The sequence below is a fragment of the Eulemur rufifrons genome, chromosome 9 (genome assembly GCF_041146395.1).
Source record: "Eulemur rufifrons isolate Redbay chromosome 9, OSU_ERuf_1, whole genome shotgun sequence".
Taxonomy (NCBI): domain Eukaryota; kingdom Metazoa; phylum Chordata; class Mammalia; order Primates; family Lemuridae; genus Eulemur; species Eulemur rufifrons.
This window is the reverse complement of record NC_090991.1, coordinates 23,169,602-23,182,091: the sequence shown is the minus strand read 5'-3', so window position 1 is coordinate 23,182,091 and position 12,490 is coordinate 23,169,602. Positions and strand designations below refer to the sequence as shown.

Here is a 12,490-nt window from a genome sequence, read left to right as displayed (position 1 = left end):
ATGTTTAATTTTATTTTGAATATTATATGAAATTGTCAGAAGTTTTTTTGGTGTATGGTAACATACACCTAACATAGAATTTTACCATGTTAAACATTTTTAAGAGTATAATTCAGTGGCATAACTAAGGACATTCACAATGCTGAGCAACCATCACCACTATCCATTTCCAGAACTTATCCATCGTCCCAATCAGAAACTCTGTACCCATTATACAGTAAGTCCCCATATTTTTACTTGCAAGCCCTTGGCAACCACTATTCTACTTTTAGTCTCTACGCATTTGCCTATTCTAGGTACCTTGTACTAATATAAATGGAATCATACAACACTTGCCCTTTTGTAGCTGGCTTTTTCACTTAGGCAAACATTTTCAAGGTTCATCCATATTGTAGCATGTATTAAGATTTCGTTCCTTTTTATGGCTGAATAATACTCCATTGTATGTATACACCACATTTTGTTTACCCATTCATCTCCTGATGGACACTTAGGCTGTCTCTACCTTTTGGCTTTTGTTAATAACACTGCTGTGAACATTAGTACACAAATATGTTTGAGTCTCTCTTTTAATTCTTTTAGATACATATCTAGGAGTGGAATTACTAGTAATTCCATGTTTACTTTTTCAGAAACTGCCAAACTGTTTTCCACAACGTCTGCATCATTTTCCATTCCCACCGACAATGCACAAGGGTTCCAATTTCTCTACATCCTTGCTAACACTTGTTATTTTCTGGGTTTTTTGATGATAGCCTCCTAATGGGTATGAAGTGGTATCTTACTGTGGTTTTTATTTGCATTTCTCTAATGCCAGAGGTTTCTAAGTAGGAGAGTGATATGATCAGAAATGTGATTTAGGTGGTTACTCTGGTAACAGAGAATGGCAAAGAAGACTTGAAGTAAAAAGGTATCCATACCTGTTTATTTTTTAAAGCTATATATGTTTATCTGTATGTGTTAAAAAGTCCAGGATCGCCCCAACTGTTCACAGCAATCATGGGGGAGGAAAGAAGGAATGAAGAGGAGACAGTGATATTTTCCTCCTAACTTTATATACTTTTGTTATTTTTTTTTTACTGCAAACAAGTATTACTTCCATAATTAAAAAATTGGTAAAAGTTGAAAAGAAAAAAGGGGAATTGAGAGTGTACAGAAGGTGAGCTCACCCTAATTCACCCTGCATGTGCCTTGGCCCTGGCTTCTGAGGGCTTCTAATCCCAGTGAAGAGGGTTAGGGCTGCCCGGTGCTTAAGGTTTTTCTACAGGGCACTGCAACCCCAGAATATTTAGGAGGCTTCCAGCAGCAATGACTCCCACGAAGGCTGTGAGGATTAAATGAGGTAATGTATTAAAGGCACTAGGAAAGTGGCTGGCTGGTAGTAAGCCCTCAATACTAGCAGCTTTTAGTTATTACTGTTATAACTTAAATGGATCCCGCAGCCCAGCCCTGCAGAGGGCCCCTGTACTTCTAGATTCTTCTCACTGGCACAGATTTTAAGCATTCAGGGCATGTCAGGGCTGTAACTGCACTTAATTACCAACAAAACTACCTCACAATAATCTTAAAAACAGATGATGAGGGGCATATCTTAAGTATCATAGTAGGGATGGAAAAGTAGAAGTGAATGAAAGATAGGCAAATGAAATAATCAATAGGACTTGGCAACTGCCAGGATGGGGAACAGTAGTGAAAAAGCAGAAAGAGCTGCAGATGACACTGAGACACTGTGCCTGAGCAGCTGCAAGGATGGTGATGCTGTTCACCGAAGACAGGAACCCAGTGAGCAGTAGGGAGAAAGGCAGTAGCAATGTGTTCATGGGAAGCAATCCAGCAGGCAATCAGAAAAGTAACTCAAACTCAGGAAAAAGATCTGGATAAATCTAGCTAGGTCCTTTTTAAATAAAGGTAAAAAAAAAATTAAGCTCTGTTTACAGATGAAATAGCCAAGGGACTGTGTATATCTAGTAAGAAGACCACTAAGAACAACCTTGGAGAACTCTTGCAGTGAAAACTGAGAAGGGAATGGTCATTGAGAACCAAGGGAGTGGCTCATAACTCACTTATAACTGAGGAAGGACTAAATTTCAAGAAGTAGTTACTAGTGTCTAATGCTGTAGAAAAGCTGGTCAGAATGAGGATTAAGAAATAAATTATTGCTTTTGAAAAGGGTGATCTTTGAGTGAGCAGTTTCAACAGAGGAAGAGACCTACAGGGAGAAAGAAAGATTTAGGAGACAAAAAACACTCAGTAATTGATAAAACGGGTTTTTGAGGAAATGAGATTAAAACAGCAAGGTAGCAAAAGGCATTTGCTTTGAAAAGGAAGTGGGACTCCCTTCTCTGAGGCTGGAAAGAGGAAGGGACAAATCAAGGAAGAAAACTTAGTGGGAAAAGGCTCTTACTATGGGGGAGTTAATGATCTGAACAGGAGGTTTCTAGATAGTCTTTACAGAGTCTAGTGAAATTCAGGAATTGTAAGCCAAATTTATGTGTTCTTGCATTTGAAACAGAACATGGACCCCTCTTGGGGGCTTGAAGGGCCCCCCAAGGATGGAATTAAAGGAAAATCCTGAGGCCCTTAGGGAGAAGTTCTGGGCACCTAGCTAGTCCTGAAAAGTGAATGGAATTAACAACGGCTCTCCAAGCAAGCCAGAGTCACAAGGCCTCTTGGTTCCCTATGGAAGCTAAAAGCTGTTGTGTTATAGTCCATTTTGCACTGCTAAAAAGGAACACCTGAGCCTGGGTAATTTATAAAGAGAAGAGGTTGATTTGGCTCCAGTTCCGCAGACTAGATGCAACAGTGGAAGGGAGTCTTAACTAGCTCCATTTTGCTTCTGAGCAATATCCTTCGGGTTAAATGCTTCTGCTTAGCTCTGCATGTAGGCAAGAAGAAAGATGAGAACCATCCCTTTCCTAAAACTAACTCCCAGGGAGATAAGGAAAGTATACAGAGAAGTAACGATACTATATTAAAGATTTATAAATGGAACAAATATGTGACCTGACCTACGCCCTCCAAAGTTAACTGACCAATAGCAGTTTTACAACCTCCTCAGTCCCTCACTGATGCCCAGATGTCTGCAGTCCTCCCTTACCTCTTGCAACACCACCCCCCACCCAACACCCAACATAAAAAGGAGCCTAAAGTTCATACTAACTTAAGATGGTTCTTTAGGACATTAATCTGCCATCTTCTCAGTTTGCTGGCTCTCCAAATAAAAGTCACATTCCTTGCCCCAACACTTTGTTTCTCAAGTCTGTCCTGCAGCGAGTGGTACAAGCTTGGATTCAGTTATATGTACAAGAAGCATGGTGCCAGAATCTGATGCTGGTGAGAGCTTCAGGAAGCTTCCAAACAAAGCAGAAGGTGAAGGGAGAGTAGGCGAGTGACATGACAAAAGAAGGAGCAAGCGGGGGAGCTGTCACACTCCTTAAACAACTAGCTCTAGCATAAACTAATAGAGTGAGAACTCACTCATCACTACAGGGAGGGCACCAAACCATTCATAAGGGATTGGACCCCCATGGCCTAGGCCCCTCCCACCAGGGCCCACCTCCAATACTGGGAATCAAATTTCAAATGAGATTTGGAGGGGCCAAACATCCAAACCGTATCAGATGGCTTCACAACTTCTGTTCTTGAGCTGTTTTTCACATGGAAAATGCAGATAACAGGGAACTGAGGAGTTGAACTCTGATGGCCTAACAAGCTGTTCTTTTTTTCTAAATTCCTCCCTGAAAGGCTAGGTATAGTCACACCCATCTTAATATTCATCTCCGCTAATCCAAGAATCCCTGACCCGTAGGCCCCCACTTCAGGACATCCCGCCTTTCAGGGCCAGGCTGATGTATTACGTAACCTCCATGTATTGATTTACAGTTTTGCCTGCCTGAAATGTACCCCTGCCTTTAAAAACCCTGGCTTGTAAGCCACTGAGGAGTTTGGATCTTAAGCATTAGTTGCCTGTTCTTCTTGCATGGCACCATGCAATTGAAATGCCTCTTTCTCCTGCTGCAACTCTCAGCTTCAGAGTCTGGCTCAGCTGCACCAAGTAAGGAGACCCCAGTCTGGTTTGGTAACGTATATTTCCACTACACCACCCCCAACCCCTACTCCCCAGGAAAAAAGCTAAAAACCAAATTTTAGAGTCTAGCTCTAAAATGTTTTAATTTTCAAAGAATTTTGTAAGGTGGTTTACAGAGTTCTAGTTGAACATCTGTTTGGTTGTATGTATGTAATACAGTCTTGCAGAGGTTCTGGATCATAGGCAAATTCTGCTGCTGACAAGCAGGCCTGCACTCAAAGAGAGGCCGGAAGAGTGAACAGCTTTTCTGAACTGCACACAAGATGTAGTAGCTAAGTAATGTGTTAATTGGATAACAGGTTTACATTGCAAGTTGACATTTGGTAGTACCAGGCATACCTTGCAGATATTGCGGGTCTGGTTCCAGATCACCACAATAAAGTGTATATTACAATAAAATGAGTCACACAAATGTTCTGGTTTCCCGGTGCACATAAAAGTTATGTTTATATTAGCCTGTAGTCTATTAAGTATGCAACAGCATTATGTTTAAAAAAAGTACATACCTTAATTAAAAAATACTTTGTTGCTAAAAAATGCTAATCATCCTCTGAGCCTTCAGCATGTAGCAATCTGTTTGCTAGTGTAGGGTCTTACCTCCATGTTTATGGTTGCTGACTGATCAGGGTGGTGGTTGCTGAAGGGTGGGGTGGCTGTGGCAATTTTTTAAAATAAGGCAACAATAAAGTTTGCCATGTAGATCGACTCTTTCACAAAAGATTTCTCTGTAGCATGCAATGCAGTTTGATAGCATCTTACCCATAGAAATTCTTTCAAAACTAGAGTCAGTCCTCTCAAATCCTGCCACTGCTTTACCAACTAAATTTATGGACTATTCTAAATCCTTTGTTGTCATTTCAACAATGTTTACACATCTTCACCAGGAGCAGATTGCATCTCAAGAAACCACTTTCTTTGCTCATCCATAAGAAACAACTCCTCATCTGTTCAAGTTTTATCCTGAGATTGCAACAATTCAGTCTCATCTTCAGGCTCCACTGCTAAGTCTAGTTCTCTTGCTATTTCCACCACATCTGCAATTACTTGCTTCACTGAAGTCTTGAACCCTTCAAAGTCATCCATGAAGACTGGAATCAACCTCTTCCAAACTCCCGTTAATGTTGGTATTTTGACCCTATCCCATGAATCATGAATGTTCTTAATGGCATCTAGAATGGTGAATCCTTTCCAGAAGGTTTTCAATTTATTTTTCCCAGATCCATCAGGGGAATCACTACCCATGGTATCTAAAGCCTTATGAAATGTATTTCTTAAATAATAGAGTTGAGCGTAGAAATTACTGCTTGACCCATGAACTGAAGAATGGATATTGTGTTAGCAGGCATGACAACATAACCTCTTTATACATCTCCATCAGAGCTCTTGGCTGACTAGGTGCATTGTAAATGAGCAGTAATATTTTGAAAGGAATCTTTTTTTCTGAGGTCTCAACAGTGGACTTAAAATATTTAGTAAATCATGCTGTAAACAGATGTCCTATCATCCAGGCTTTGTTGTTCCATTTATAGAGCACAGGCAGAGTACACTTAACATAATTCTTAAGGGCCAAAGATTTTAGGAATGGTAAATGACCACGGGCGTCAACTTAAAGTCACCAGCTGCATTAGTCTCCCTAACAAGACAGTCAGACTGTCCTTTGAAGCTTTGAAGTCAAGCATTGACTTCTCTCTAGCTATGAAAGTTCTAGATGGCATCTTCTTCCAACAGAAGGCTATTTTGTTTACACTGAAAATCTGTTTAGGGAAGCCATCTTCATCAATTATCTTAGCTAGATTTTATGGATAAATTGCTATAGCCTCTCCATCAGCACTTCCTGTTTCATCTTGCACTTTTATATCATAGAGACTGCTTCTTTCCTTAAATTTCATAAACCAACTTCTGCTAGTTTCCAACTTTTCTTCTGCAGCTTCCTCACCTCTCTTAGCCTTCACAGAATTGAAGAATTATGACCTTGCTCTGGATTAGGCTTTGGCTTTAAGGGAATGCTTGGCTTAGTTTGATCTATTCAGATCATTAAAACTCTCTCCCTATCAGCAATAAGGCTGTTTCACTTTCTTATCATTCTTGTGTTCACTGGAATAGCACTTTTAATCTCCTTCAAGAACTTTTCCTCTGCATTCACAACTTGGCTGTTTGGTGCAAAAGGCCTAGCTTTTGGCCAGTCTCAGCTCAGCTTTCAACAAGATTAACGACTAACTTTAATAAATTCAGCTTTTGATTTAAAGTGGAAGATGTGTAACTCTTCCTTTCACTAGAACACTCAGAGACCATGGCAGGGCTATTAATTGGCCTTATTTCAATATTGTTTTGTGAAAGAGAATAGGGAGGCCTGAAGAGAGCGAGAAAGATGGGGGAACAGCCAGCGGTGGAACAGTCAGAACACATAAAACACTTATCAATTAAGTTTGTGGTCTTACATGGTTGGGGTTCCTGGCACCCCAAATTAATTACAACATCAAAGATCACTAGCCACAGATCACCATAACAGATAATGAAAAAGTTTGAACTATTGCAAGAATTACCCAAATGAGACACACAGACATGAAATGAGCACATGCTGCTGGAAAAATGGCACCCATAAACTCGCTCGGTGCAGGGTTGCCACAAACCATCAATTTATTAGAAAAAGCAGTGTTTATGAAGCACGATGAAATGAGGTATGACTATACTCAGTTTTTAAAGACATTATATATTAAGATGGAAAAATCTATGAGCAATGAATGCATTTAAGTAATCAACCTGTCAAGATTTTAAAAAATCAGCCTTAAAGATGTAACACATTAACTGCCACGTGAGTTGTATTTAACTCACGCTAGTTTTGAGCCCAGGGCCTGATGAAGCATATGTAACTCACATATCTCATCACCTTAGGAGCCAGGTGAACTATTTTTCAAGTTGTATATTACTCATGCACAGAAAACAATAACAAATTTTTCATTAAATTAGAAAAAAGTGTTTTGTTTTTGAAGTTTTTATTCTATTTTTGTAATAAAACACCATGGCCCCAAGGAAAAAAAATTTTTTTTCTAGTGTGGCAGTCAATGTGTTAAATTACCAGTACGGCTTAGTAAAAACTGGAAACTTTTGTAATATTTTCTTTTTTCCAGCTCTGCCATAAAGTAACTGTGAAGTTCCATGCAATTCCCCTTAATCCTCTGCCCATGCAATCCCCTTAATACCCTGTCCTCTGTCAAATGAGGACACAGAACCAAAAGTTTAACAAGGTCCCAACTAAGTAAACCACATAGGCAAGAACACAGGTATAAATGTATAAAAGTTACTTTGAAAACAAAACAAACAAAATAAAAACAAATTAACACTACTGACAAACATGACTTACTGTAGCAAAAATTTAGCAACCCAAACTGCTTAGTGACCTATGTATCATTCACATGAATCTCTAAAATATTTAGACAACTAATACCAATCAACATGCTTAAAGACTGGTTAGACAGTCAGCTAAGACATTGGTAAGACAGCCAAAGCTTGGCAAAAAACTGGGTAGCAAGATGACCGACAATTTGATTACAAAGGTAAAACCACTAATTCTTGTATTACTGATGTTTCAATATGAAAGTAGATCTGTGAGCTCTACTTATCACATGCCTGTCTTATTTATGCCTCCTTTTCAGTTATCTTTGCTGCTAACCTAGGTTTGCTACTGGCCTTGGCTTCTCAGGCCTAGACTCCTATATAAAGACTTCCAATGGATCTCCCCACCTCCAGACTTCTCTGGTTTCTAATGCATCTCAGGCAGCACAGGTGAGATGCATCGCCCTAAACAACCATTACTAAATGATCCTTTAGGAAGATGACTCCTGGAGTTAAAACCATGAATTTCCTTAAATTCAAGGCCCTCTCTAGTTTTGGCATGACTTTCTCAGTTTTATATCACAAAATTCTTCTCCCCCACTCAGTGCCACAATCTGGCACTGCAGGTATGTTGTTCCCGTAGTGTTGACTAGGCCTTCCCATTTCTATGACAATCTCTTGACTTCTTCCTCTTCCTCCACCTCAGTTGTCTAGCTGAAATACCATTTTTTTTGCCTTCAATATAGCTGCAATTCACAAATATTTACAGAATGTTTTCTATATGCAAAAATGTCCTAAAAGCAGTGGAACACGAGGAAGCCCATAGAAGAGCAGGAAAAAATGCACAAGCTCACAAATAATAATATCCTAGAAGGATGTGACCTCTTTGTTCTTATTCACTTTGTACCAGTTATTTTGTGCATTCTCTTAGGATGGGAGCCATGTCTTGGGTATCTTTTTAATTCATTATAGTGCATTAAGAACTGTTCTTTACTTATATAAGCATTCAATAACTACCAGTTGAATGATTACAGACCAAATCAGATCTTTCAACTCTTTTTTTCTGCCTTACTTGATTAAAAAAAATTATACTTCTCATCTCTTGGGAAAATTTTGCCCTTTATACAACTCTACCATTTATTCTAAAGTAGCCCATTCACGATACCAATCAAATAGGCTAATGTTAAACCTGGAAAATGCCATTGCATTTTGATTAGTCTCTTGGACTAGAAAGAAGCATGTATGAAATATGGTTAGTTATAGTTCATGGATTTTCTCCATTTAAATGAGGGAATGGTCCACTTAACTTTCTGCACCTGAGGGCTTCCTCACCCAAAAACATGTTTTTAAAAAGTAAATAAAAATTTGGGCCTAGAATATCAAATTCTTTTTAAGTTTTTTTTCCCCAGAACTAGATGCAATGATTAATCATATACTTAATCAAATTAATGCCACTCAGGAACATTTTAGAAACTGTCATCATGTATAGAAAAGAAACAAAGGAGAGATTATTATGTTTTTTTCTTCTCCAGCTAAAAAATGACTTATACCAAATATTTATGAAAAACTCTACTGAAACAGTAAAAACAAAAGAGAAAGCAAAAAGTTTTACATGTAAAGTCAAAGATATACAGAGGAAATGGAAAATGGGGCTGCACACAGGTGGTTTATTGAACGGCAACTACTCTTATTTCCTAGCATATATATAAGCAAGCACCTGCAAGAGGTGATAACTTTAAAGACCTTACACTTTTATAGTGTTCTTAACTCCAAAATTAAAACTGTATATCAAAAAACTAACACTTCATTTTCCAAAGATAATTAGGATACTGAAGATAAAAGGCTAATATTACCCCCAAATGTGTGTACGCTAATAAAACAAAATCAGACTAGGTCACTTCCATAAAGAAGTGGGGTGAAAACTTTCTGGAATAAAATATTTCCTTAAATGATAATGAACTTGTCAAGTTGCAAGTGTACATCTACCTTACCATTCAGGGTATAAGAACCATAGGCAGTTATTACCTCAAATATGAAAGAGGGCAAATTTGTTTAAGAGCTAAGTAAAAGTCTGGAAGCTTTGTTCTAATATATGCGAAACTGCTGTTTAACAGTGGGTTTTGTTGCTGTTTTAACAAGTCTCAAGAGTTACACCTACAAGCCAAGAGCTCTATCTCATGGCAATTACTAATTCAAAGGCCTTCAGATTTTCCTACTGTATGTCATGTGTTAATGAAATAATAAAGAGGAGGACAGGACAGGACACTCTAAAAGGGGCAAACACAAATCCTACACACACATCTTGGAAACAGTTCCTCCAGCTTTGTGAGCGGATTTTTCAGAGCCTTTCCTCCAACATCTCTTGTGAAGCTCAGAAAGCCCTGGGAAAGGGGAACCTGGTCGCTTCAGATGCAGCCAGGACTAGAAAAGAAGGGTCCGGGTTCCCCGTTTAGCCAACACCGCCGAGCGGACACTCCCCTGCTCCTTCTCCCCTCTCCGCGCCGGGGCGCGCGCCCGCACCCCGCTGGATCCCAGGCAACCAGTGCGCCCAGCCTGGAACACAAGCGTCGGACGCCCAGGCTGCAGCTGCTCCCGCGGAGGACGACCCCTCTCCCGCAGCCCAGTTCCAAGGAAGAGGGTCGGAGCTGGTGAAAACCGCCATAACTGCCAGGCACCCCTCGCCGCTGCGGAGGCCAGCCCTGCGTCGGCGGCGGAGGTCAGGGGGTCCCACCGGGCTCCCATCAGCTCTTCACACTCACCTGCCTCCCCCGGCGGCCCCCGCGCCAGCTCCTGCGGCCCCGACGCCGCCAGATCCCGTTCCCGGCCGCAGCGCCATCTTGCTCCGGGCCTGCCGCCGCCGCCACCGCCGCCGCCGCCGCCACTGCCACCTTATCAGCAGCTGTCAGCTGAAGACAGCCACTTCCGGGGCAAACGCCAGGCCCCACCTTGCCGCGGACCGCGCGACGGGGCGGGGCCGTTCGCCCACGTGACTCCCCGGCCCTTGAGAAGGAGTGGTGAGCCCTCGTCACGTGACCCAGCGCCGCCCGGGGTCCTGCAGGTGCAGTTTAGCTCGGGGGTTGGTGGGTAGGGCTTGGACGCCCCTCCACTGGAGCTGATTCATTGTCTGGCAAAGCCCTCTGCAGGGCCGAGCTGGCGGCCAAGCGGCAACGCGCATCTGTTCCGTCAGCTCGGTTAGAGGAAAGAGATTTTTAAACTGGATGGTGGGTACATGAGTGTTCCTTTATTGTTAGTTTTTTACTCATAAGGAATAGATGGGTCCTGGATGGCCCTTTGATAGCCTTACTGCACTGATCAGTAATCAGCTCTCTCCCCTTTCCCTGGAACTCCGCAGTCTCCTTTGACACCCGTCGTAGACACTGAAGGTATTTAAAATTTACTTTCGTAAACCAACAAAGAGCACATAAACCCAGTACACACACACAAAAAACCTCCAGGGTGCACTGCTCTTGTGTTTGGTTCTGCCACAGTGCCACCTAGTAGTCCCTTTGTTTTTCCTATTCTTGCAGGGAGGGGCAAAACAATGGTGTTCAGAAGGCAGTTCATAATTACTCTTAACCTATCTGGGCATATTTTTTACTGTGATTTTTTTTCTAATCAGACTACTGTTTCCTTACTAACCAAGTAACGGATTCATTATAATTAGCTTTTTCACTCTTGCCTCAAGGCAGTACTGGGAATTTGTAATAAGTTATTTGTTGGGCAAATCACTGGTCAGAAAACTTATGGGCATTTTTAAAAATCGTGTCTTTAAGAGTATTAGCGTTTTACAGATGAGAAAATCAAGGTTAAAGAGTTAATGTCATTTGTCCGGATAATACAAGCACCTGCTGCAAGCAGGACCAGGATTCAAACCCAGGTCAGTTTGACTTCAAAGTCCTGGCGCCTTTCACTAGAACCAGCTGTCATTATTAGGTGTTTTGTTTTTTTTTTTTTTGTAATTGTCTACTTAGAAATTTCACTCCTTCTTTTCTTTGGGTGAATCTGAAATTTATGTAGCAGAGAGTTCCAACTGCATTAAATGAGCTAAATTCAATATTAATACATTGACAAACCAAGTTGGTAGAGGTTTCTTTAAAAACTTTATTTATGGATTGGTACTTACATAGGAGAAAATACTAAAAAATAAAGTTAAATCAAGCATTATAGATAAGACCTCTTTTTGTGTGTGTGAGACAGAGTCTCGCTCTGTTGCCCAGGCTAGAGTGCCATGCCATCAGCCTAGCTCACAGCAACCTCAAACTCCTGGGGTCAAGCACTCCTCCTGTTGCAGCCTCCAAGTAGCTGCGACTATTAGGCACACACCACTACACCTGGCTATTTTTTTTCTATTTTTAGTTGCCTAATTTTTTTTTCTATTTTTTTTAGTAGAGACGGGGTCTCACTCTTGCTCAGGCAGGAGACCTCCATTTGTGTCTGGGATACTTTGCTTCTCTTCTTTGCCTCTTGATTTCTATATCTGCAGGACTCACTTCAGGATGTCAGCGTTCCATGACATCCCCAATCTGGGTTGGATGGCCTCCTGTGATGCTTCAGCATCATGACCTTACATCTAACAGAGCACTTGCCACCCTAGTCATGTGCCACATAATGATGTTTCAGTCAACCATGGACAGCATATACAATGGTGGGACAAAACGTGGAGGTGGAAGACAGTGATGCTGATGATCCTGATGCTGTGTAGGCCTAGGCTAATGTGTGTGTCTTAGTTTTTAACAAAAAGTAAAAAAAAAAAAATTTTTAAACAGTTTTATAAAAAAATATAAAGAAAATATTTTTGTGTAACTGTACAATGTTTGTGTTTTAACCTAAGTGTTGTTATTGCAATAGTCAAAAGGTTAAAATAATTAAGAAGTTTATAACGTAAAAACGTTATAAGGGTTAATTTATTGTTGAAGAAAGAAATTTTTTTATAAATTTAGTGTAGCCTAAGTGTACAGTGTTTATAAAGTCAACAGTAGTGCACAGTAACGTCCGAGGCCTTCACATTTATTCACCACTGATTCACTGACTCACCCAGAGTAACTTCCCAGTCCTGCAAGTTCCATTCAT

The 12,490-nt window shown here is 40.7% G+C and overlaps 1 protein-coding gene across 8 annotated transcripts in view; it reads right to left on the bottom strand.

The window, feature by feature from the left end:
• The window catches only part of SYNRG (synergin gamma), an 84,782-nt gene extending 74,511 nt beyond the window's left edge, over positions 1 to 10,271 (bottom strand). For all 8 annotated transcript variants that reach the window (XM_069482302.1, XM_069482303.1, XM_069482305.1 and 5 more), the window contains exon 1: positions 10,180 to 10,271. In XM_069482302.1, the coding sequence (XP_069338403.1) occupies positions 10,180 to 10,256 (77 nt within the window). In that variant the 5' untranslated portion in view covers positions 10,257 to 10,271. The remainder of the gene's footprint in view (positions 1 to 10,179) is intronic.
• Positions 10,272 to 12,490: the final 2,219 nt, after the last annotated feature.